The 27,700-nt window shown below is 30.0% G+C and overlaps 4 protein-coding genes across 7 annotated transcripts in view; 2 read left to right on the top strand and 2 right to left on the bottom strand.

Moving 5' to 3' along the window:
* LOC119689150 (protein sickie) overlaps positions 1–4,948 on the top strand; it is a 221,789-nt gene extending 216,841 nt beyond the window's left edge. For all 4 annotated transcript variants that reach the window (XM_038103910.1, XM_038103909.1, XM_038103912.1 and 1 more), the window contains 4 exons: positions 1,309–3,125; positions 3,183–3,438; positions 3,508–3,987; positions 4,066–4,948. In XM_038103910.1, coding sequence (XP_037959838.1) covers positions 1,309–3,125; positions 3,183–3,438; positions 3,508–3,987; positions 4,066–4,185 — 2,673 coding nt within the window. In that variant the 3' untranslated portion in view covers positions 4,186–4,948. The remainder of the gene's footprint in view (positions 1–1,308; positions 3,126–3,182; positions 3,439–3,507; positions 3,988–4,065) is intronic.
* Positions 4,949–10,003: 5,055 nt separating this feature from the next.
* Positions 10,004–13,620, bottom strand: LOC119662290 (phenoloxidase-activating factor 2-like). Its single transcript, XM_038071883.1, has 3 exons — positions 13,531–13,620; positions 10,939–11,321; positions 10,004–10,882 (listed from the first exon to the last, which is right to left on the bottom strand). The coding sequence occupies exons 2-3, from the start codon at positions 11,302–11,304 to the stop codon at positions 10,004–10,006; spliced, it is 1,245 nt and encodes a 414-aa protein (XP_037927811.1). The 5' UTR covers positions 11,305–11,321; positions 13,531–13,620.
* Positions 13,621–18,104: 4,484 nt separating this feature from the next.
* LOC119689592 lies at positions 18,105–19,495 on the top strand. Its single transcript, XM_038104458.1, has 3 exons — positions 18,105–18,195; positions 18,642–19,079; positions 19,147–19,495. The coding sequence occupies exons 2-3, from the start codon at positions 18,665–18,667 to the stop codon at positions 19,278–19,280; spliced, it is 549 nt and encodes a 182-aa protein (XP_037960386.1). The 5' UTR covers positions 18,105–18,195; positions 18,642–18,664; the 3' UTR covers positions 19,281–19,495.
* Positions 19,496–23,919: 4,424 nt separating this feature from the next.
* Positions 23,920–25,752, bottom strand: LOC119688499 (uncharacterized protein K02A2.6-like). Its single transcript, XM_038103175.1, has 2 exons — positions 25,132–25,752; positions 23,920–25,011 (listed from the first exon to the last, which is right to left on the bottom strand). Exons 1-2 carry the CDS (start codon positions 25,750–25,752, stop codon positions 23,920–23,922), a joined length of 1,713 nt encoding a protein of 570 aa, XP_037959103.1.
* Between the last annotated feature and the right edge of the window lie 1,948 nt (positions 25,753–27,700).

Here is a 27,700-nt window from a genome sequence, read left to right as displayed (position 1 = left end):
AAAGAGATTTGGCGAAAAGTTGGGAGTTGAAACTCCACGCTTTGCATAACGTTAGAGCACAGCAAAGATGTGCTACTTACGGAGCAAAGTCAGGAAATTATACTTGTGTTCACATCTAAATGAGATATTGTTTTTATAACTCTGAGAATAAAAATAAATAATGAAATATTTCAATGAACGTTTTTCACTTGTTAACATCGAAAAAATTTTAGCATTTCCTATGCAAACTCACTGATTCATACAGCAAAATGGATTAAAAAATAATTAAGTTGGGGTAAGTTCCTAACTTAGGGTCCTATTAGTCCATTGTCTTACTTTATAAAATCTCAGACATTTAAAAATCACATTGAATCTTAGCAAAGCTTCAAATGCGCCTTAGAAAAAGGTCCTGATATTTGACAAGGTCCTCAAAAAAAAAAGCGTCTAGCAAAGCCTATTGATACTGGAAACATGAATACAATGGATGTATTACATGAAGATATGAAGATCTGAAAACATTGATTCTATCATTTTGATATCTCTTATCTAGGATATATAAAAAGTAATAAATACATATATGCATATTTCATTAATTAAATATATCTGCAATATGTAACATATATTGTAGTAGAGATAAATGTAGATAATACGAGTATCTAAACACTTTTTACTTAAAATTATTGACTATGATGTAATGGATGCAGGAAGACAAACGTCATCTGTAAGTGTACAAAGGCTTAAAAGTGTTTTAGGCACTAACAGGCTCGACGACGACCCTGCTCAGAAAATCCTTTTTGGCAATTTATATGCTGAGAGACTGCGACGCAGACCACATCTACACTAAAAGAACGGCGTGGATCTGGGCACTCAAAATCGTGGGTATTGGATAAAATTAGTGCACAATTATAATCGATAGTGAAAATTGCTTGAATGTAGCTAAGAACGTATACCGGTTGTCCTGCCAATAATGATAATGTACCATAAATTTTAATTCACTAAGCAAAAAAATGAGTGTAACAAATAATGACAATACACCCAGCAAATTTTATGAGTACCTTATAGTACTCATGCTAATGTTTAGTAACTAAATAATGTAAATAAAAACGGAGCAAAATATCGAAAAAAGCTTTGAAGTTATTGTAGAGAAAAAGCATAGTTTTATACTAAACTACACCTATAAATGAATAATTGTATTAAAAAGAGATTATATTTTATAGTAGAAAAATTTTGTTGGTATATATTTATTAGTATTGGTATTATCTAAAAATGTTTAAAAAGCCTCAAACATTTAGAAAAAACTAAACAAATAATTTCTTTTCTTTTTTTCAGGCTCATGTAGTTGCTGCTTTTGAACAATCGCTCTCGAACATGACTTCACGCTTACAACAATTAACTGCAACTGCTGAGCGTAAAGATGGTGAACTCACTGATATGCGTCAAACTATTGAACTACTTCGCAAGCAATCTATACAAGCCGGATTGACCACAGCTCATATGCAAAGCATGGGTGTTCAAACACAGGGACAAGATCAGAATGATTTACTGGGCAACAAGCCACCACCTTTACCACCATGCATACCCGGTCAGCATATGAGTCGCGTTGTTCAGCATCAGCAACAACAACAACAAGCAGGTAGTGTCGGCAACAACAATAATGGTGCTATACAACGTCACCACAGTTCAGACTCAATGTGCTCATTGAACTCTATTAGTTCGGGTTGTTCAGCACAGGATAAGAAGAAGAAGAAGGGTTGGTTACGCAGTTCGTTTACAAAAGCTTTTTCACGCAATGCCAAAATTTCAAAAACTAGTCGTCATACAGGACATCATGGGGCACATAGTGGCCATGGTGATAGTACTCATGGTCCTCACTCAGGCTTATCTAAAGTGAATGGTCATGCACATGGTGACCCAGTGGGCTTGTCTGCACTTGCAACACAACCAGCACCACCAATTCCAGCTTCACCCACAAAATGCAGTCCAGCAAAGACTGTTACTTTAATTGATAATGCAAAGCCCATTGATGCCATAGAACATGACGATCATCAAGTTGTTGAAGACCTTAAGAAGCAACTGAGAGAAAAAGACTTGGTATTGACTGATATACGTCTTGAAGCTCTAAGTTCTGCTTCACAACTTGAGAGTCTCAAAGAAACCGTCAATAAAATGCGTGCTGAGATGCTATCACTTAAACAAAACAATGAACGCTTACAAAAGTTGGTAACAAGTCGTTCTTTAGCAGGCTCAGAAGCCTCGCTAGGCAATGCGATAAGTCCTAATGGTTCTATCGGTGAATCGCGCCGTTATTCTTTAGCTGATGGTAATTCACGCCCACCTATGGAATTACCAAAACGTTTAGACGAAGAAGTTGAAGAAGAAAATATACCACCTGCACCAGCACCTGAGCCGCCACCGCCGCCACTAAGTCCAACTACACACATCGATTTAACGCCACCTCCTCCTGCACTTGAAGGTATATCCAGTCCAGCACATATATCTACTGCAGTTGAAGAACTACCGGATGTTACAGACGGTAAGAAAATTGCAATAGCGTGCTATTTGGGGCAACCAGAATCATTCGTCAAATACTGCGAAGAAATGCTCGAAGTTGATGAGTTTTACGCCAATAGTTCCATGGCAAGTAGCGTAGATAAAGATAGTAATGAGCGAATGTCATTCCCAACTGCTAGTCCAAATGAGTTTGTCATAGCATATACTTATATATCTGGAAAAACGACTTGGCAGAATTTGGATTATATTGTGCGCAAGACATTTAAGGACTACGTATCGCGTATTGATCCAGGCACAAATTTAGGGCTGAACACTGACTCCATTACATCGTATCATTTAGGCGAAGCAAAACGTGGCCCTGAAATGGGTTTTCCAGAACTTTTGCCGTGCGGATACATTATCGGTAACGTGCGTACACTATACATATGTTTGCAAGGTGTTGGCAGTTTAGCATTTGATAGCTTAATACCAAGAAGCATTGTGCACCGTTATATTAGCTTATTAACTGAACATCGGCGACTTATATTGTGCGGACCAAGTGGTACGGGTAAATCGTATTTAGCACGTCGTCTTGCCGAATTTTTGGTAGCACGTTCTGGACGAGGAAATCCATCAGAGGCTATTGCAACATTTAAGTGAGTTTGTTCAAAGAAAATTATATTTCTTTATATTAAAATTGATTTTTCTTTCAGTGTTGATCATAAATCCTCAAAGGAATTGCGTCAATACCTCGGCCATATTGCCGAGCAGGCAGCTATTGCAAATGGTGCATCTGAATTGCCCTCTGTGATTATTTTGGACAATTTACATCACGCTTCGGCGCTTGGCGAAGTTTTTTCTTGTCTATTGAGCGCAGGTCCTGCAGCAAAACTTCCATGTATAATTGGCACTATGTCCCAAGCTACTTGTAATACCACCAATTTGCAACTGCATCATAATTTTAGATGGGTAAGCACTTGTGTTGTTTATTATGATTAAGTGGGTAACTTTTATTTATCTGTAATTTTAATATGATAGGTATTAACTGCTAATCATATGGAGCCAGTAAAAGGTTTCTTGGGACGTTTTCTACGACGGCGTCTTTTTCAACTTGAACTTCAAACCCAACATCCTCAACCGGAACTGGCAACGGTTTTGGCATGGTTACCAACTGTTTGGCAACATATAAACCGTTTCTTAGAGACTCATAGCTCTAGTGATGTGACAATTGGACCACGTCTATTTCTGACATGCCCACTCGACTTAAAGAATTCACAAATCTGGTTTACTGATATTTGGAACTATCATCTTTCACCATATCTGGTTGAGGCAGTGCGCGAAGGAGTTCAACTGTACGGAAGGCGCGGTGGGGCATGGAATGATCCCTCCGCCTTCATTCGTAATTCATATCCATGGCCGTATGGACCTGATTCAGTGCCACCATTAAGACAAATCAATGCGGAGGATGTTGGATTAGAAGGAGTAGCAGCTAATAATAACGAAAGTCAGGATCCTCTGGTAAGGAACAACAAAAATAGATATATAACTTCGTAACACAACTAATTAAATCTTTATGGTTTTTTTTTATTACTCTAGCTAAATATGCTCATTCGTCTACAAGAAGCTGCCAACTATTCAGAAAATCAAGAACAAGAATCGGACTGCGCTAGCCTCGATTCAAATATCACACCCGACAGTTCAGCCGGTGCAGAATAATATAATTATAAAGCAAATGGCAAATGGCAAATCGCAGTAATAAACAATTAAGCATAAATTTTAAGAAATCAGTAAAAATATTACAATATATTGTAAAGCAGCTTTCCCAAAGTTATATAGAAAACACATATTCAACATTGCATACATATTTACATACATATTAACATATTTACAAATTGCTTATATACATGCTTGCATACTCGTACAAATGCGAATACAAAGTCTGTCTAACTTTTCTATGTGGCATCATTTTTGTATCTTACAGTGTTGTATTATCCTGTATCGTATATTTTGTATATTTTTAATCGAAAGGCGACTTTCATTTAGGGAAACTAATTGCAAACATAAATTTATTATTATGAGCAAAAATGGCCAAATATTTTAAGGCGTGTCAGTGGCATTGCCATATATTTGAAATGTGAAAAGCACTATTTATATTAATTTTATTAAACATGTTCTTAATTAAGACTAACTAAGACTTAAGCCTCTGAACCAAAACCACTTGATGAAAACTTGTGATCTACAAATGAAATGGACTACAACTCTCCACACAATCAGGAGAAGCAATCAGCTGTGTAAATGTCAGTGTATAAAGTAAATAATTTTATACCCAAACTATTAGAGAGTTTTTCTTTAAGTTTTAACAAAAAACCAGATTTAAAAAAAAAAAGAAGTATTGGTTTCAAAGTTTACTGACCCTACTAATTGAGAAAATTAATTAAAACAACAATTTTTAGAATACAAAGACATCAATTACACCTTATCAAAGAAGTCTAAATTTCATTTGTGCTATAATCATAAATACTACCTTTTAATAACAGTATCTAAGTACTATTAGTATAATAAATACTAAATAATTGTATTTTAATTTGAATAATCTACTATTCAAGTTGTTGCATTTGTAGTAGCGTTTCTTTAACTTCCATTATATATGTATATACCTATACATATATTTATATATATAATTATAATTTATATAAGATTACAATTGTAATTAAAGCCAGAAAATCTAATATTCAATATTTGTAAGGTCAACATTCATTAACTTATTTGATCGGTTTCATTATCATCACGTTTAATCAAAAGTACTAAAGGAAAGTAATGAGTAAATAGGATCCGACCTATATACTTTAAATTTTATAATTATTGTTTTAATAATATTTAAAATATTTTGCTTTCATTTATAAAATCATTATATCAACAGTTTTTATATTTTCTTCTTTTAATTTTTTACAATTATATTTATGTTTATATTTATTATGTTGTATTTACGTTTATAAATATATATCATATTTATTTATAATATTATATATATCAATATATAATTATTTGACATATTGATGAAAAAAAAATTTTTTAAATTTATCCGAGAAAGTTCAGTTTTTTATATAATAATGACAAAACAAATATATATATATATATTTATTGTGTTTTGCATTTTTCTTTTTACAAATATTTCTATATACATATATGTATATGGATGTAAAATTATTAATTTATATTTACATATAAAATTTTTATATTAATTTATAATAATATATTGTTGTCATATTTTATTTATTAATTATTTTAGTTCTATATTATAATTTTTTTAACTTGATATGTTATGTGTATTAAATATATTTATACTTTCTATTTTTACCAAATTTTTAATATGTTTTATTTTGTTAATGAATTATAATATGATATGTATGTTTCTATATTTTTTTTATATAAATTTATTAATGACATTACTTTTATTTTTTATTGTATTTGGTATTTTTCGTACAAATACATAAATGTTTCACATATATATTATATTTGTATTATATATTTATCATATATACTTATCATATATATTTATATATTATATTTATATGCTATATTTATATATTTTATTTATATACTATATTTATATATTATATATATATGTTATGTTTATATACTATATTTATATATATTATATTTATATATTCTCTTTATATACTATATTTATATATTATATTTGTGTTATATAATTATCATATATATTTATGTATTGTGTTTATATTATATATTTATATTATATATTTATATTATATATTTATATTATATATTTATATTATATGTTTATATTATATATTTATATTATGTATTTATATTATATATTTATCATATATGTTTATATATTATATTTGTATCATGTATTTATTATCTTTGTAATATATATTATACTTGTGAAATATATTTGAATATGTATTTATATATCTAATTATATTTATATATGTATTTATATTTATATATGTATTTATATTTATACGTGTATTTACATTTGTGTATATATTTGTATATATATTCATATATTTATTTATATATGTATTTGTATATCTATTTATAAATATATTTATATATATGGAAATGTCGGTGAAATATTAATAAGAACACCAAAGATGGGTGGCAGTAAATATCAGAGTATGTTTAAATATTGTATATGCAATTATTATTTCTTTTATAACATTAACTTGGTCCTTCTTTTAATATTATCATGATTTTATTCAAAATTTGTTACGTTCAAAAATTAATATTATTAAAATATAAAATTATCAAATTGGAAGGTAGTAAGTTGGAACCTAAAGCAAATTTCAAAAGGTGTATATTGGTTTCTGGGCACTATAAACAGCACACAAATAAAATTTCTTGCACTCCTTTCTCTAAAAAAAAGTCCACTGAAAGCAGTTATTAAAGAAAATTTTATTTGCTACATAAAATATGAATTTCGAAAATATTAACTATTATTAAGAAACAAATATTGACAAAAAGGAAAAAATTGCACTTTTTAGCGCACTTGTTAAAAATGCAAATTTTATTGCACTTCACCTGCAGGCGAACTACACTACGAAATCGTACTGCAAAACTGTACACTGTAAAAATGTATACAATTTTATTATATATGAAAACTTTTGCATATCGAATATATGTAATGCTCTCTGGCCCGTCTTACATTTAGTTATTAGATACATTGATAAATTGCTTTTTATAAGAAATAATCAATTACAAGATAATAACTATTATTATATTATAATTATTATAATTAATATTCATCCAAAAGTTATAAACATATTAACATTAAATGTTAACATTGTGAAATGTCACTAATATTTCAAAAATAATTAATAAAATAAAATAAGTTCAACATAGTTTTTAATTAATAAAAACCAAACATGAAGCATTTTTTGTAAATAAATTCATACTTAACCGTAAGCCAAATGAAATGATAATATCGAAACTGAAGCTCAGTTTTAGTAGTTAAAATGTCGCTATATGCACTGGAAGAGATAGTCTATATCTATTCTATATCTGAAAAAAAATAACTATTTTCCAGTACTACACACTAAATTGAAATATAATAAAAATTCGCTAAATTCAAATTTGTTTCAAAGAGAAAATAAAAATAAGCAATCAATATATAAAAAATGATTAAAAATAATAATAAAAAAAATTATTTAAGAAATTAAATGGTTATTGATTTAATGATTATTGATGCTATTAAACTCAATATAAAACAATTATTAATATTTATTGATAATACCTTAACTGAATATAATTTAACGATTTATATATAAAATAATATTATAATTGATACTTTATGTAATATTTATTTTTAACGTCACATATTTTATTTATAATTAAAAAAAAAATCAAAAATTAGAATTAAAATTAAAATTAAAATTAAAGATAAAAACAAAAAGTTACGCTGGATACTAAAAATGTTTATTAATATTATAAAATTATGTTGCATAATAAATGCCAATCTAGAAAGATTGAATTAAAAAAAATATATAAAGAATATTAAATAAAAAACTTTTGTTATGAATATTTTATATCGAAAAGTCTATCAATTATAAAAAAAATTAAAAACTACACATTGATTGATTTATTCCGATTTTATACATAAAAATATCTAACCATATATATAATAAAATTTTATTTTCGTCTTTAAAATTCTCTTAGCTAAAATTATTTCATCAACACTAAATAACATTTTATTTTAAATAATTTTAATTTTACAATTTTATTCGAAACAAAAATTATAACCGTAAATAAAAAAATTTATTGTAACAAATATAAAGAAATTTATAGTTAATATATCTTAAGAAGATAAACCCACGATGCATTATAACTATTATTACTAACATACATTACTGAGAATATTTCGTAATTACATTTATACATACTTAAAAATATATATATATATATGTGGAATATTTATTTATATATATATTATATATTAACACTCTTGATGGATATGTAAAATCAAAACTAATAAAATAAAATAATACATTAAAAAAAGATGGAAAAAAATTTATTTGGCCACTAGTCCAAATGTTAATAATTAGAGGAAGACAGTGTAACCTCGGGTACTTTCAGAGGCAACAATTTTTTTTATTTGCAAACTACAAAAATTAAAAATAATAAATGATAAATTAATAATTAAATTGTAATAAAACTGATTAATTTAATGCAAAAAGTAACATTAAGTATTTTAGATATTATGTTGATTTCTGTAGTCACTGCCACAAAGACCAGGCAACAACAAGCAATTAACTGGGACCTAGTATTTTAAGTCCATTACTCGTAATACCCATACCAATTGTTAGATTTTTCGATAATCTGACTTAAATGTAAAGCAGAAAAGATCTTAGATTAAAACATAGTGCTATCATAAGGGATATGATTTTGATATGTCAATTGATAGTTTGTAGTCATGGCTACATGACGTTAGCCAAATACAAATGGCTATTCTCTGTATACATATTCTATCAACTATTCCGTTCTTTAGTTGCAAGAGAATAGATTAAATGTAACCTTGTTTAGATATGCATTAGTACTCTCAGAAGAGAAGATTTGGTAATAAATTGAATTAAAACGAAGTAAAAGATAACGACTGGCACTTCTGGAGTAATTAATATAATTTTATCATGTCTGTATCTTCCTGCTAACCACCGGTTCTTCAGTTGTAAATGCAGATGAAGAATTCAAAGCTAATTTTGAAACTTCCAGATGAGGAAATCTAAACTAAATCTGTAGTCTACATCTCATTCAAGTTAGTTTATAAATGTAAAAGAATATTTAAATTATTAAGCAAGAGCTCTAAAATAAACTCCAGTTTGGGTCTGATCGAGTAAATCAGGAAACAAATACACACTTGAGCTAGCGCGATATAGAGGCTCTTTAATAGAACACGGGAGGATCAATGTCTGTTCTTGTTAGTGACAGACTAATATTGACGTATGATCACTTTTTGGTCTGATATCATGTATCAATATTGGTATTATATATATTGTATTGGTCTGAGTATATAAACCATGTCAATGATGATAAATATTCAAATATTAAAGCCTCCCTCACTTGGTTATATCGGTTCTTACGGAACACTAAATTAAAGCACGATATGGAACTAGACTAAGTCTGCCATTTCAAAACTACTGTAGATTACATTTTCATCTACCACATTCATATTTACAATTTTATGCCGTCAGAATTGACAGTTTGTGTTATATTATCCCAATTTTCAAAAAGTTTGCACCGTGCGATTGGTTGGACTCCAGCTCAAATAACAGATCATGCTGTGATTTTTTCTGAATAGAATAGTCTTTTAACAGTTACTTGCAAATTTTCACCATAATGTGCACCTAATTAAATTTGAACTTTCCAAATATCTTAGATCTTCATTAATGCAAAATCTATTTTTTTAACAAAATTATTTAATTCCGTAATTTATTTGCTCTTCAATATAGCTCAAAAGAATGAAAAATTTTTATAATTTATTTTTACAAATATTTTATTCATATTAATATTTTTACGGCGTGAAATATTTAAAATCAATGCCTATTTCGGATAATTGATAATCAATCCATTGACGTAGATATGGAATATTAGCATAAACTCCAGGAATATTTTCCTCGCCACAGCCAATGCCCCATGCAACAATACCAGCCTGATAATAACGGTCTTTAACACCAACAACTGGACATACTAAAGGTGAACCTCCATCACCTTTACATGTATCCTTGTCTTTTTCTCCACCAGCACATATAAAGCTGCTATGAAGACGAAAATAATTGCCTAAGCGTGTTAAACGTAAATTACTTTGACATTGATTATTCGGAACAACAGGGACATCAATTTTTTTAAGTATCACTTGATATTGCCCCTCGCGACCGAACTTATCCTTTCCCCAACCCGTTGCAAAACAACGTGAATGATCAAAGTTGATGTTAGCAGTAGGCAAACATACTGGTCGTATATTCTGTTCCCAATCGAAAGGAGTTTCCGTAATAAGCAATGCAATGTCATTATAAAGAGAACCTTTGTTAAATTCCTCATGAACAATGATTTCGGTAACATATCTATCCTGATAGGGTAGTATTTCCGTTGTATGTTGTGTGTCCCATTCCCCAGCGCGTACAACTAATGTATCTGATTTTTTTGTGTGTACGCAGTGAGCAGCAGTTAAAATAACATTTGGAGCAATAATTGCTCCACCGCATTCATATAAATTTAGAGTCTCATCAAGTGTTACTTCTTTTTTCAATATTGCCACCATCCAAGGAAATTCACCAAACTGAGCTTCATTATTTTTGTCACCAACTATTTTATAACCTACACCAATAGGATTTCGATAGCCACAACCTTCATGCTGCACTGGTGGCACTGGATTTATAATGGGAACTGCAGTCTACAAATAAATAAAAATATATCAGAAATTTTTTTTTTTAGAAGTTTAGAACTCACCTTATCCGGTACATCACAACACTCCTCCAAATAAGAGCATTCGTTATCAATGCGTATATCAATAACACCTAGACCATCTTCAATAATTGCACCATTGTTACATAGAAACCGAGGAACACATTCCCGATTCACACCACATGATTTGTACTTGCTAGTTTCTGGAATTGGTTCTACGGGAGTAGGATTTGGGGGTTCATTTCTATTTACTGTTGGTACTGGATTTAGCACAGTTACTTTTGTAGGCATAGGTGGAAAAGCACTGTCATTCTTAAAAATATTGTTAATAAGATTGGTAAGTTGAATGTCTTGACCTTGACAGGCGACAATAAATAGTATTCCCAAAGCAATGAATGTCTTTTGCAACATTTTAAAACCTTTATTCTCTAAGAAAAGGTAGACAAAGAAATTAATTAAAATAAAAGATTAAAAAAAAAATTTAATATAAATTTGAATTCATTTTCGTGGAACTCTTACTCAACACCTTAAACAATTAGTTATTATATGAGATAGTCAAAAACATGTCCACTAATGAAAAAGAACCAAGTAAAGTAGTTACCTTTGCCTTTGCCGAATCTTAAATATTCCCTATATAGAGGATAAAGTATTATCAAAATTTTTAACTGTGTTATTATATATTACATGTTATTCTTTTAAGAATCAAACCATGCTAATTGTTAAAAAATAACAATCAAAGAATCAACAGATAATGAGACTACAAAACACATGCTGGGAGCATACCTGGCTATGATGAACAAACAAAAGAAATATATACAAGGTTTTTACTTTATACCATATAGAGAAATAATAATCGATAAAGTCGGATATTGTGCTTAGACAAATATTTTAAGTCATAAATGCCACACAATAAATCTCCAGACCAGAATTCGAAAGCCCCCAACCTAATAATCAAAAAAAAGATCAAACGATATGCTCACTTTTTAGTCTTTCTTCAAGCCTGGTACATGTTGCATGTAATCATCAACAAGAGCCTAATATAGTGTATTTGGTAGACTATCAAGCAAATAAACATGTTTTAGAAAAACAAAACGTCCACACGTAAACACACACCAAAACATGAGACCATAGAGGGGAACCACAGCATTACGTCAACATTGAGCAGAAATTAATTATTAAAAGTAAAGGTATTAGCTTTGACTTTGCCGAAGCTTAGACACCCTTTACACAGAATTCTGAATCTACATATACTTTTATTTATAAATAATATATTATTGAAATATAATACCATTATAATATCATATGTATATAATATTACTATTAAGAGCTGAAGAAACTTTTGGCGTGGATATTTGTTCTATTATTTCTTTTAATTGAGACCAAAATCTCGACACGAAAACTTGTTTTAGTTTTAATAGTCTTTTCGAAAAATAATAAAAACCCTGTTCGTATAAAAACCAGCTGTATATAAATTTGAACCGTTATTAATAAAATTTTATATATTCTCTTATATGAATACAAAATGAAATAAATTAAAAACGAAAAAAAATCATATTCGATTATTCAGATTATATGCCAGCTATAGGATATAGTGCGAAAAGCATATAAGTATAATTCGAATAGTTAAAAAACTGAAAGTTTAGTTTGGAATTAAACAGACCGACGGAGAGGACGGACAGAGCTTAATAAACTTAGTTAATAAACTCATTAAACTCATTGATTAAAAATATATATACTTTATTTGGTCCATGACATTTGGTTCAATGGGTCACACTTTTTTGAGTAAAGGGCAAAAAATTATAGATAAGCTAAACTCCACTCCCCAACAAAACATTAACACTGGAAAGTCTGCATAGACTAAATATTTTAACCGAAAATTGAACAATCTGACGAACGATCAGAATCCGCTTTCGAAAAATATGCAACCCAAGTTTTATTCGAATAGCTGAAAAATTGAGAGAGACAGACGGACAAAGGGCTAAATGAACTCAGCTTGTCAAGTTGATCAAAAATATATTTGGTTTATTTTTGCTTCAGTCCATTAGATATATTTTAACAAACCTGATATACCTATTTTACACTTTTCTCTAGAAAATCATACCCTTTCTACAAATATAGATTACAAAAAATTAACACTGGAAAGCTTACACAAACTGAAGTATATTAACCGTACAATTAACAGGAAAGACAACAGTGTTAAAATCAGTAGAAGGCAGTTTGTTAATATTATAATTAATGATAACATATATTTTTATTGTTTATTTAGCCAAATATATTAGCAAAACACGGTTCCTGTATAAAAAGCAACCTTTTACGTTTTACGAAAATATTTATATATGTAGAAAATAATAATATAAAATAAATTAAATATAAAAATAAAAAACCAAGGAACAAGTTTTTATTTTCGTTAACATAGTCGTTTTTAAACATAAACAATATTATTAAAAAAAATTAACTGGTAACTATTCTTATTTAGTAATTTTAGTTTAGTAGTAATAATCCAAATTTTTAATCATTTCTGTTCTTTCCTACATAACTAAAACTTTTACGCACTTCTATTATTAAACGGGTATTATAGTATCTTTTCAGTAGAGTCTTCACTCTTTATATATAAGCTTGATAACACCTTAAACTCACACAATTATTTTCCCGAAATTATTTGTTAGCTACACAACCTAAGACAGCTCGCACTGAATAAACTGAAGCTGCGAATAAGAAACCAATCGATGGAACAATCCGACTACAACTAATCTGTTGTCTTTAGAGAGTTACTTACAGGAAGCAGTGATTAGAAGCTTATCTAAAGAAGCGTAACAAAACGAAGACAGGGGAGCAACATATGATCAAAGAATTTTAGATTTTTGTGTGATCAACAATCGAAAAATACATAATGTTAAAGGTTATAAATATCTTAGTGTGCTTTCTGTGCGATTTAAAAATCAAAATTCTAATTTAATACACTAGTCTACATACTTTTTGTGTCATGCATTTATTTGAATAGAAAGGAATTGGTAGCCAGCAAGATATATATAGTAAGGGAATTCAGGATGTCAAAAATTCTAATTTAATACACTAGTCTACGTACTTTTTGTGTTATGCATTTGAATAGAAAGGAATTGGTAGCCAGCAAGATATATATAATAAGGGTATTCAGGATGTCTGTGCATCGTTGCATGTGCAATATTATTAGATTTTACAAAGACAATTCCCTTCTTTATAATTTTGCACTTGATTTGCAAGACAATATTCAAGACCATATTTTCAACACCAATTACCTCTTGCATATTTGATTTCCAACACTCTATTGTGAATGATACTACTTTTTTTATTGTTCGCTGTGCAATGCTTTAGCGAAACAGTCAAGTTTTTTTTGATTTTCTTATTTTTTAATTCTGTGACTTTGTGCAATTGTTTGATTTATTTTACGTCCAACATGGTCGGAGCTGCTGGCCAAAAATATTCGGAAATGTGAGAACAAAAAGTGAACCAATAATAAGGTCCAATAATGAGTTTTAATTTACAAGTAAATAAATACATAAACAAAAATCAGCTGTTCTAAAAATTTTCAAAACTAATATACGCAAAGTGTATTCACGATTATTTGAGTTTTCGATGATACACATTCAACGATGCATAGATATCCTGAATATCCGTAATGTAAAAAGTATTCGAAATGTGATTTGAAACACGTAGATACTTAAAAAAGGACAAAAAAAAAACAAAAATATATATAAACAAAATATATACGCACAGCACAAGAATTTATTTATAATCAGTATTATAATATAGCGCCTTACGGCCACTTTGTCCACAGAAAATTCTTAATATAATTTAATTTTGTTTTTTATATTTGTTTTTGTAATTACGATCATAAATGAAATTGCCGAACGTAGTAGTAATTTTGTTATATTTCCTTAAAGGAATACTATTTTTAGACACACCTTAATTTCGCAAAAATCTTAATTTCATCTTCGTTTTAGCGAAATTAAGTTGTTTTTTCTATACAAAATTCAGTTTTATAGTTAGAACGGAATTAAGGAAAATGGACTTAATTTCGTTGAAACGAAAACTGAAATTAAGGGACATTTCCAGTGCAACTATGTGTAAGGTAAATTTTAATCAAAAGGTAAAATTGAAATAACAAAAAAGTGACATTCTTTTTAAATAAATATTAATGACAGTTGGCTTTAATAAAACATGTTGTTTTAACTGTTGTTAATTTAAAATATAGTGAAAAATAATGATTCACATAGCTGAAATCTACTAAAGCTAATAAAATTACTGAATACTGTTCTTTGTAGTTATAGTTTATTAGTCAACTTTTAAAATATCCCAGATACAATAGGTGTTTGAAGGAAGTAAGTTTTAACATTCGTTTTGTAAACAAAACACATGATTTCTTTAATTTGGGACAGTATAAACACAAGACATTTTTACGAAATTAAGGAAATTTGACTGTCTGAATATAGTATTAGTGAGAATTATTTACAAAATCACTATTTCAATTTCCAAGAAATTTCTTTTTTCCTATTTTTCAAATTTATGAAATTTTTAAATTTTGTTTGAATTTTTGTTTACACATGATTTTTGACATATAATTGCAATATTCATTGGAGTTTCCAATAAATATTCACAATAGTTTGCTTATTGCGTTTGTAACACTTTTTCTTAACTGACCAAAGTGTGTGGCCAGTATACAATTACTGGCCGAGGTATAGAAAATAGTGTTGTTGTTTTGTGTACATTTCGGCCAGTATAGACCAGCAACTTGCTGTTTTTTGCTATACTTGCGAGCCACCGAAAAGTCCTAATGTATATGCAGTATAAGAGAAAGAAATCAAGTTAATCTGCATTTTTAATCTCCACCGTATTGCTAATATGTATATTTATATAAAAAACGTTTTTATAAAATTCAACCGCAAATTTGTTTGAATTTTTTTTTACTTGTCATGTGTTAGACAGTGATGCTAAGTTATTCTTAAGCATCAAAAGTTGTATAATTGGAGAATTTATGTCAAAGAAATACACCTTTTATGTAATATTAGTTGCTTTCGACAGTTTTTAAGTGTGGCGAATAACAACAAGTTGCTTGCTGAAAGGTGCTTAAATGTACTCAAAACAACAACACTACGTACTTCATGTAAGCACTTAATTGTAAAGTGACCGTTTTTTTTTCTTTCAGAGTAGCAAAAACATACTCGCATATTAAGAAAGGAAACATATGAAGCAACAACAATTCAAATCTCTTCAAATCTTTAGATGTAGGTTTCACTCGCAAAATTTTGACGTCTTAAGTTTTAGTGCAGCCAAATACAAAAATCAGTCTATCGTGAATATTCACTAGAAATATCGTTAGAACTCCAGTCATTTGTTAAAATCATTTAAGCATTTCACTATTGTGAACCTTCATTGGAAATTTCAAAAATTATTCCAAAATTGAAGCAAAATTAAAAAAGTTCACAAATTTAAAAATTTTGAAAATGAAATATTTTAAAAATATATAAAATTGTGGAAAATAAATATTTTAAATATATTGATATAAATATATACACAAATTTTTAGAAATTCGTGAAGAAAGTATAATTGGAAAGCGGTTAAAAATTTTTAACTTATTAGTTGCTTACAAGTTAATACTTATTAAAGCATACATATTCTTAACTATTATAAATTTGTTGTAAAGGCAAATTTCAAAATCTTCTGCATTCTTAACATTGCTTTTGATCCATTATTGATTTTAATTTTTAATACAGTTTTATTTGTTTTTATACAAAATTTAATTCGCTTGTATTATGTGCACATATGCAAGATTTGCTTTTTGCGAAAACATAATATTTGACAGATTGTAACAGTGATGCCAATATCTCGCTTAACGCGTATAGGCGTTACTTGCGAATCGCCGAAAAGGCCTATTGTTAGATTAAGAGAACGAGATTAAGTTGATCTGTATTTTTGATCTTCACCATTTACATTATACATTGGAGATTGATTTTGACGTATCTCTTGTGTTTTGTCTCATGTGTTTGATAAATTTCTGTAAATAATTAAAAGTTTAATTACAATTTTATATAAAAAAATTATAATATAAATTTAATAAATAGTCTTACAACATAATTTAACAAGTTTTAGTTATTAATATGTACAAAACTATTATTAAACAAATTTATTAAAATTTACATTTTTAATAAACATTTTCAAATCGACATTTTCAAATTTGTTTGTTTTGAATAGATTTTGACATTTTTCCAATTTTTCTAAGATCGTAAAAAAATCTACGATATTAAGCCATTTGCAGAGTTGCGTAGGAAAATAATTACCATTTCTAAAAGGCGATAAAAAATTAATCTCCACCAAAAGGAGATTAACTTTTGTATGGGAAATCTAATATTAAACAACAAGATTAGTACTTTAATCTCGATTATTGCATTCATCTACTTTTAATCTCACAATGTAAGCTGCGTATAAGACAAAAATTGTTAGTACTGTATCAAATCATTGGTTAGGCAACGAAAATTGGGTGATTAGCTATTCCATTGGAATAATGTAATAGATATGTTCAAAATCTTACAAAGTAAAAAATGTAAAATGAAGTACAAGAAAAAAATTACCAAGATCCCTCTCAAAAAAATTTACAGATTACATAGGAACTATAAAAACACTCCACAAAAAAAATGTAATTAATTACTTTATACGTTTGCTGTTACAGTTGGAAGTTTTTTGGGCCATATATTCAAATTTTTATTAAAATGAACATGAAGTTATATATTTCAAGAAGTATTTAGAAATATAATATTATTTTTTGTTAATTGTGAATTTTAAGCAATTTGAATATTTTATAATTAATTTTTTAATGTATTCATTTTTCGCTTAACTTTATTTTAATTGAGTCTTTATTTAAGTTTCCTTAATGTTACAAACGAAATTAATGTCATTTTTGTACAATATTAAATACAAGCGCCCCCTTGCAAACTCTTTTCACTATTTTTTAATGGAAAAAAATGAAATTTGAACCCCTTTACTATATTAGTAATTCTACTACGTACTCGAACATAATTAATAGTCTTGTTTTTAAATTTTCTAGTATTTCACTTCAAAAGTATTCGGACGTCCTTAATATCTAAGTGCGTAAAAAATCTTTATAAATCATTTTTTCTTCTATTCTGTCGAATGGTGTCATAAAAGCACTTTTTCACCATTTGCTGTACATCCATGCAAAAAAGATATGCTACGTCGTGGTGAGTAAAAATTATACCTCATAACATCGGTGAAGTGAAGTTAGTATCGCACGAGATTCCTATAAAATTTGTAAGAATATTTTTTAATTAAATTGATAATAATATATTGGCCAGAGTTAAAAAATTTTAAAATTGATGCAAAGTGTTATAATATAAAACTGTTAAAAATTAAAAAGATGTAAATTTCGATTGTACAAGTATTGAATTTGGTTGTGTAATCTGACAAATTGGCGAAAATGATAAAAGCAAAATCGACAAAAATCACCGAAGACCTCATAATTTATTGATTGATTTCAAGTTCTTATTTTATATTGACATGAAAAATAGTTTACTTTTTATTTTATAAGTAGTTTTTATTTTTCCGACTTTGCGGCTATGACTGCATTTTTGTTGCAGCTGAACCACTGTTACATAACCTCCGCGTCACAGCTGCTTGTGACTTAATATTAAATAATAAATGCAGTACAAAGTAATAAAAAAATATACGTAATGTTATTTTGTTTATATTATTTATAGTCTACCATATACACGATTGAAAAATGGCATTGCGTTTGATTAATATGGCTCTTCGCCGCCAGTTGGCACAACAGTTGCCCCGCAACGCCACACAAGTCGGCAGTGTAGCGTCTGTGCACACACTAGAGAAAATCGGCAAACGCGAAATTGTTGGTTTCGGCTGGAACGGTGATCCAGTCTATTACGATCGTGTAGACTATCCCATGCCAGCAGTTCGCTTCCGTGAGCCAAACAATGAAATTAATGCCCTGCGCCAGAAAGAGAAGTTGGACTGGAAAAAATTGAGCATGCAGGAGAAGAAAGCACTTTATAGAGCCAGCTTCTGTCAAACTTTCGCTGAAGTAAAAGCACCAACTGGTGAGTGGAAGATGCATATTGGTATGATGTTGCTCTTTGGATCTGCAGCTATTTGGGTTTGTATGCTGATGAACATTTTCGGTAAGTTGCAGCATTTGTAAAAAATATGATTGTTTTTCCTAAACGTTATTGTCTTCGTTCTTTGCAGTTTACGACCCATTACCAGTAACATTCGATGAGCCTCACCAAAAGGCCCAATTGGAACGCATGTTAGATTTGGAAGTTAACCCAGTAACTGGTCTATCATCACAATGGGACTACGAAAACAAGAAGTGGAAGTAAATAATTTAAATGAATTACCCAAACGTGCGTTAAGCTTTCGTATATTTTGTAAGCCGGAACAAGTTCGCCATTGTGTTTTATTTTCTATCATTACTTTTGTTTAAAACATTAATTTTGAAGCTGTATTTATGGTAATCCTTATTTTTAATTCTGTAATATTAATACACTGAGTAAAAAACAAACTGTTTGTGCATTAGTAATGTTCGAAATTTTAACTTTGTCTGCAGATTACGAAAATTAACGCCAAACAAAATATGTTAAATTATTTTTAGTAAATGTTTCGATAACTAAATTCCAACAACTGAAAAACTGAGTATTATTGCACAAATAGAAGATCGTCAATCAAAATAGATGATAGTCAATAGAATAGGTAGAGTTGAGTATAAATCAATATTTGGTTTTAAATACTTTCAGTTGCACTGAAAAGTAAATGCTTAAGAATTTTGGTCGACTCAACAGAAGTTGTTGATGAAGATAAGATATTGTGCACTTCCACAATTTCACAAATTAAATGGTAGCAAACTTCTATGTGTCATGATTCTCTGGAACGTGGAAAATGCCAGCGAGCAAAGTAAAGGAGTTTCTAATATTGCAAGCTTATTTTTTCGTTTTAAAAATTTTTAAATCCATAAATTGAATATAATTTATTAATGGTTAATGGTTAAAATTGGCTTTCCGAATTCTTTTTGCTAAGGATGTGTATATTTCTTTCCCTTATTTAGAAATACGTGATGCTGGTTTTATCCGAAAATATAGTTAAACATATTATTTAGGTTATTGTAGCCATCGCAAATATTGGAATAACTGCAGTCGTGTGTTCCTTCTGAAATTTTTAACAGGCTTGCTCTTCCTGTAAATAATTAATTTTTTATTTTAAATATTTGTTTTCTTTTTATTTTAGTTGTGAAGTGAACACGAATGCTGAAGATTCAGAATGACTTTCAGCTTTTATAGATTTTTTTCTATAAACCTATATATAAATGTTTGTAATGTTATTTAGAGCGCCGGTATTAGCTTGTGATTATATTAAATCGTTAAACACTATATACTATAAATATCAGCGTTGGTGAAGTTGAGGTTGAGAGTGGGGAAGTTTTGACAGGAGTTAAATCTTCTAAATATATTTTCCTTATTGGTCTTGTGGTGTTGTGGATGATCAGCTTCTAGAGGTAGATTTAGGTTTTATATATATTCGAGTTTATTTAATAATTTATACACATGTCTTATATATTAATATATTATAACAAATTATATTTAAGTTGGTATTCCTAAGTTATTTCACATTTTCCGATTTCTAATTAATTTATTTAAAAATATATTTGCAGTGCTTATTTTGAAGCTATTTTTGATTAAACATAATTTAATTTATCTCTTATAGTTAGTGCTTAACTTATCTTTTTAGTAATTATGATATTTCAAACTATTTATGTAGTTTGAATTTATAATGTACGTTTTTTTAATATGTAGTTACAAAATGCTTGGTTAGTTTTTTTAATCAATTTGATTTGAATTAATTAATTAACTGTTGTTTGGTGTGATTCTTCAATTTCCCCTTCGTCTGTTGTAGAATATAACTGTGTCACGAGTAAAAGTAACAGTCATGCTTATTGCTAGCAGTGGTGTTCCTTTTGTATGAAAGAGCCAAAAATGCTTCATATGAGATATGAGCCAAATGAGTCAAAAATGCTTCTTTGAACGATGTGAGCTTGTATCTCTTCCAGATTGCAAATATAACTTAAGGATGAGTTAAATATGTTAGTGTATTGGAGGGGTGGATAATATTTTAGTTTGTTGATTAGTTCTTCATGCCATACTTTATCTAATGCTTGAGCAAATTTTGATAAAACTTTTTATTTATTATAGTATTATTAGATGATAAAAAGTGCCTTTCTAAAATTGTTCTACTAAGTTATGTCTAAATAATAACATAAGTTGGTATCTGTATTGGAAATTAAACATGTATGAACTTGATTAATGATATTTTGTATAATTTTTTGAATTGCATGTCATTCAGTGGTATTTTGATTTTGATGAACCTTATATTTCCGTGATCTGATCACACCAGTCGGAAACCATATTTCAAGAAATATGGTACACAAATCTTTTTTATAATCATGCCACTGCAAAGAATCACGCAATGTAGGTGAAAGGGGAATATAGGTGCCCCAATATCCGAATCTACAACATTGTCATGTCGATATTTTAGAATTACCTACAACAATTTGGATAGCAAGGTCGATGTTTTAAGCACATCGTCTAAAACAAGGTATGCACGTATGCTTCAAATCTTTAATGGTCTCATATCGTTTAAATTAAACCTCTATATTTCTAATTATGGGAGTCATTGCAAAACTGCGAACTTTATTAAATTTTTTATATGCACACTGAAAGGCATGGGAACGATCCTTTTCCAAAAGAAAAAATTAAAATTAAAGACTGAAAACATGTTTAGTGATGTGTAGTGAATTGCTTTTAATTTATTATCTGACACAAAAAAAAAGAAAATTTGAAAGAGTATTTATAATTAAAAGAGTTATCCCTAGGTGGAGCGGTTTATGTTTCACTGGAGATCGTTAGGAGAAGTACTAATCTCTACTTTCTTAGTTTTGTCAATAATAAATGGACGACACTGCGATCATATGTAACTTCTCGGTTAACAAGGCTTACATAAATAAGACTAGGTCTAGGTTTACTGCAGCTCTCTGCGATCACAGGTGTAAAGAAATCCACACAGAGTAACAGAAATCTTGGAAATTTCCTGAAAACAGAATTTATTAAACATTTTCTCTGGTGTCCAGCAGAAATAGGTTTTTAGGGAAGTGTTTTGTGGCAGCTTGTCGCACTGTTCATCGGTATGTATGAAAGATCTATTAAATTATCTGAATTCGAAGAGATGAATTTAGTCCGAATTTTTTTTCCAGAAAGGTGATAGCAAAACGGCGAAAAAACACTAATTGAGGACAGTGGAAAGCTATCTGTTTACGTCCCACTGCAATTTACCAACCAAAAAAATTATCAGTTTTTTGTCAAGATGGAACTTATTGACAAAAAGTTTTTGCAGTCATGTTATGCATGTAGTTGACATGGTAACTTACTTTAGTTTTAATATTTAATATTATATAAAGTATATAAAGGGCAGTGAACGGAAATAAACAGTACAGTATCATTGGGTACTGCTCATGTCCAAAACACATTAAAAAAATTTTAGAGTTTGTGTCTGCGAACGTAAACTCTAAAAGTTTAGTGTACTGCTTGTGTTCTTTTCACAAAGGAAGTGAACCTTAAACGATCTTTTCGCGAAAGTAGGAGATCTATTTAATTATTTTTTCCCGAAATTAGTGTGTTTTTAGTGCTATTTTAGTGTCCGTCGAACAAAATGATTTGGAGATGTTTTTAATGTGCATTGTTGTTGCTTTCTTTGTGTTTTTAAATAAAGATATTAGATCTGTTCCACGGACTACTCGTAGCAAAATTCAAGTAACACAAGTAAAGTTCAAACTAAGACCTATTGTGTATGCATTCATTGATGCGTTTTTAATATTAGGCGATGAATTACAAAGATATACTATTTTATTGCGGTTGGATGATTTGTATTATATTTATAATGCCAATAAAATATAAAAAAAAAAATTTTTTAAATATTTTGTATAGTGCAGTATAAAACAGAAAAATTTGTTTAATAATTTCTGTTTATCATATATAATATTTCGATTATTACGTAGGAATATATAGTTTTTATTGTAATAAAACATATCAGTTAAGATACAAATTTTTCCTAAGTATATATGAAAGCCGGGTCGAAAACTAAATAAATATTTTAAACCATTTTATTTACTAAATAATGTCCTTGGCAAACTTATAATTGATAAAAAATGCAAGACTTTTAAATAGAAAAAGTTAACAATTATATTGAGGGGAGGCGAATGACCATGGAAAGTGCATCTTTTTTTGTTTTTGTTAGGTAAAAATGTTCACTTAATTTGGAAGTTGTATTTCTATGAAATATAAAAGAGTTGAAAAAAAGAAAGAGTTGAAAAAAAAGGAAGGGTTGATTTTTGATCGAAAAATACAAAACAGGAACCGTAACAGTTATCATAACAAAAATAAAAATCACCTTTTAACTATTATCATTCGCATTTTAAAATAAAACTCAAAAAATAATAATTAAATTTGCTTTATATTATATTCCTCAAAAATAATTATTTTATGTGCCTTCAATTTTATAGCGCCGAAGTAACTCTTAAAATTATGTTATGCTTCGTAATGCTCTGTAATATTGTCGCGTTATAAAAATAAAAATCATGAATAACTGGCAATTTCTGCCGAATATTTTTAAAACGAAAATATAAAATGCGTTTGTCATACATGGTAGTTGTTTTTGTAATTTCATACAAAATGTATTAAAAAGCATTTGTATTTGAAAATATAAAATGCGTTTGTCATACATGGTAGTTGTTTTTGTAATTTCATAGAAAATGTATTAAAGAGCATTTGTATTTGGTGAAGTAAATACAACCGACAAGATTGACAGTTTATATTTAACTAAATTTTGTTTACATTTCATTATTTAAGATTGCTTAAACTAATGCAAAACATACTAGATTATAACACTTTCTCTGCCCTTAATTTTTGACAAGGCTTAAGTTTTCCTGAAATCGTCGGATTCAAATCGAATTACATCCTTCCGAATACGACCACTTTTTCGAAGTTGAACTACTTCGGTAGAACGTTCTTCACTAGGCATTAATGTTGATTGGCTAGATGAAGGCGGTGTGGCATTGATGAAATTTGGAGCGAATTCAAAAATTGGTTGTGAAGAGAGGTCAGAGCTACTTCTAGTTTTAAGCTGATTAACATGACGTTTGATGTAACCAAAAGATGTGTTCACTCGGTAAACCATTTTACCAAGTTGTTTCACAATAACTCCTTTTATCCATTTTTCCCCTCTTGCGTAGTTTCGAGCGAAGACGGGTTGCTTTAGACTGAATTTCATTTTCCGTTTCAAAGCTTCAAGGTGCTTTCTAGGCGATTCAAACAGTTGACTCAACAAGGTACGAACAGGCCTTCCATGTAAAAGTTCTGCAGGTGATTTACCCTCAGCATTCGGCATTGCACGATATGTTGCAAGATATTTTGATACAGCGAATTTGAGAGACAATCCATCGTCAATGTTTTTCTGAACAGCAGTTTTAAAAGATCTGACGAATCGTTCGGCTAACCCGTTTGAGGCTGGATGAAACGGCGCTGTTGTTATATGTTTGATGCCAAGTTTTGAGCAAAAATGTTTGAATGCTTCAGCTGTAAATTGCGGACCATTGTCACTTACGATGGTTTCTGGTATACCTTCCAGAGAAAATATAGAAGACAATGCTGATATGGTGTCAACCGTTGTTGTTGTAGATAGTTGTACAACGAACGGAAATTGTGAGAAAGCGTCGACACAAATTAGCCACATTGAATTACAAAATGAACCAGCAAAGTCGATATGTACTCTCTCCCAAGGTCGATCAGCTTCAGGCCAGCTTAAGTATTCACGTGCGTGAACAGGATTTGCAATTTTGCACACATCACAATTTTCAGTTAATTGTGCGATGTCTTTGTCAATATTAGTCCACCAGACATGTTGTCGAGCTAGCTGTTTCATTCTCGATACTCCCCAATGACCATCATGAAGAAGTTTAAGAATTTTCTGCTTAAGGGAGGCTGGAATGACAACCCGGTTGTACTCCGTCTGGAGGCAAAGCAAATTGTTGTTTAGTATTAAAGCAAAGCGATGATTGAAAAATGATCGAAGATCAGCATCTTGAGGCATTAGCTTTTCAGGCCAACCGTTTGTAACGAGAAAATAAACTCGGCGAAGAATTGGGTCATTTTTGGCATGCTGACGAATTATTTCAGCGTCGATAGGTGTGTTAAGTTCATTGATGTTGAAACAGGATTCTTCATGATCAAAAGTTTTATCTTCACCAACAGGTAAACGAGATAAAGCATCGGCATTTCCATGCTCAGTAGTTTTACGATACCGAACATCATACTGATAAGCCATTAGTATAATAGCCCATCGCTGTAAACGATGTGACGTCATCGACGGCAACTGATGAATTGGATTAAAAATGCTAACAAGAGGTTTGTGGTCAGTAACCAAGGTGAATCTTCTTCCGTATAAATATTGATGGAAACGCTTGACTCCAAAAACGATAGCTAGCCCTTCCTTCTCTATCTGACTATATCGTCGTTGATGAATGTCGAGAGTTTTAGATGCAAAAGCAATAGGCCTTTCTGTACCGTCAACGTACGTATGCGAGAGCACGACTCCTATGCCATAGGAGGAGGCATCTGTAGCTAGAACCAACGGTAAATCTTCCTGATAATGTGCTAATTGCGCTGCATTGAGAATATGCGTTTTAAGAGCTATAAATGCTTGTTGTTGTGCTGTACCCCATGTGAATTTTACATTTTTTCGGCGCAGCATGTTGATTGGCGCGGATAATTGCGAAAAATTAGGTATAAAATTATGGTAATAGTTTACCTTACCCATGAATGCTTCTGCTTGCTTTAGATCTTTAGGCGGCTGCAGGTTTTTTACTGCTTTTAGTCCTGACTCATCTGGCAATATACCTTTTGCACTAATTTGACGCCCGAGATATTCGATTTTATCTCGCAGAAAGAAACATTTTTCTTGCTTGCACCTGATACCATTTTGTTGCAAAATACGAAGTACTTGTTCTAGGCGGCTGATGTGTTGTTGAAATGTAGGTGCGGAGATGATAATGTCATCGAGATAATTTCCGCAACCTCGATTACCACTTCCCTTTCTTTTCCGCCACATTTGATATCTACGCAAAGTTCACCAAGCACTGGAATTTCATTTTTGCCAAAACCAAATAAGGTTTTTGTACAATTCCGCAACTTTGGGGAATTTAGAGTTTTGAATGTTCGCTTATTTATTAGAGAAACTGTTGCACCAGAATCCATTTGGAAAGACACAATTTTATTACAAATTTCCAAGTCAATGTAATTCTTATTGCTTTCAGTTTTTACAATACCTGTTAAACTGTTAATTGTTTCAACAGTACCAATGTTGTGACTTTTACGACGGTAATCTTTCTTCTTGTTTTCATCACCTGAATTACTTTTGTTGTTCTTGTTTTGTTTTGACATGCACACTGGCGCAATATGTCCAATTTTGCTACATCTATTGCAAACAGCATTTCTAAATTTACAGTTTTCTCTTGCATGAGAGTTTCCACAGCCAGAACATGATTTGAATTTTACTTTATTATTGTTATTGTTGAAAACACCCGGTTTTTTTATAATTGTACCAACTGAATTAACAGGCATTGAGTTTTCGATCGTTTGTTCTTTAATTGTTGCCACCGTTTTAGTGGTTGTTTCGTACAATTCTGCAATCTGCAAAACATCAGCAAGTGTCGGCTGGGGCTTTTGGAACGCAGCCGTGCGCACTGCATCGTGCGGTGTACGTATAATAATTTGGTCACGAATCATATCATCCACGAAATTGTGCAAACAATTCTGGGCTGAGCACGAAAAGTTACACTCTCTTGCCAATCCGCGGAGATCGGCTACCCACTCTCTGTATGATTGATGTGGCTTCATTTCCCTTTTGAAAAAATCGTAACGTGCAGCGACCACATGTCGTTTCAACTGGAAATGATCCGTTAGTTTTTCCGTTAAATTTTCGAAAGATTGTTCTTGTACTTTCGTGTTACCGAAAAGATTTTTTAACAGCTCAAAATTTTCTGTGCCAATCCAAGACAAGAAAAATGATTTTTGTTTTTCACTGCACTGAACTGAATATGCTAAAAAATGTTGGTTAAGTTGTTCTAAGTACGATTCCCAGGTTTGCTGTTCTTTCGAAAATTTGTGAAATACTGGAACAATGTTGTTATTTCTTTCAGATACACCGGCAGTACCTTGTTTTTGGAACATTGAGTCCATCCACTCACGTTGTTGTTTCAGTAAATTTTTTGAGAACTCTTGTTGTTCTTTAAGCAATTGCTTATAAATTTCACTTTCGCCCGGCATGATTGTATGTAAAATTGAACGGTACGAAATAAGCGTGAAAGCGATTGAATAATTGCAGATTTTTATCCTCGTCGCCAACTGAAGTAAATACAACCGACAAGATTGACAGTTTATATTTAACTAAATTTTGTTTACATTTCATTATTTAAGATTGCTTAAACTAATGCAAAACATACTAGATTATAACATTTGGTATGAAAATTGCATTTTATATTTTCGTTTTAAAAATATTCGGCTGGCCAGTGCTAGTTATTCATGATTTTTATATTTAAAACGCAAAAGTAACAGTTATTTGTGCGTTTTAAAACAAAAAGCAGAATTGTAAGAGTTATTTATACGCGTAAAAATAAAAGGCACATAAAATATTTATTTTT

The sequence above is a fragment of the Teleopsis dalmanni genome, chromosome X (assembly GCF_002237135.1).
Source record: "Teleopsis dalmanni isolate 2A chromosome X, ASM223713v2, whole genome shotgun sequence".
Lineage (NCBI taxonomy): Eukaryota > Metazoa > Arthropoda > Insecta > Diptera > Diopsidae > Teleopsis > Teleopsis dalmanni.
This window is presented reverse-complemented; position numbering and strand designations above follow the sequence as displayed.

Coding starts and splice junctions, on each gene's coding strand:
- LOC119662290 (XM_038071883.1), bottom strand. CDS start 11,304: ATGTTGCAAAAGACATTCATTGCTTTGGGAATACTATTTATTGTCGCC. Junction 10,883..10,938: donor GTTGTGATGTACCGGATAAG/GTGAGTTCTAAA, acceptor ATTTATTTGTAG/ACTGCAGTTCCCATTATAAA.
- LOC119689592 (XM_038104458.1), top strand. CDS start 18,665: ATGGCATTGCGTTTGATTAATATGGCTCTTCGCCGCCAGTTGGCACAA. Junction 19,080..19,146: donor TATGCTGATGAACATTTTCG/GTAAGTTGCAGC, acceptor CGTTCTTTGCAG/TTTACGACCCATTACCAGTA.
- LOC119688499 (XM_038103175.1), bottom strand. CDS start 25,752: ATGCTGCGCCGAAAAAATGTAAAATTCACATGGGGTACAGCACAACAA. Junction 25,012..25,131: donor ATGACCCAATTCTTCGCCGA/GTTTATTTTCTC, acceptor CTTTGCCTCCAG/ACGGAGTACAACCGGGTTGT.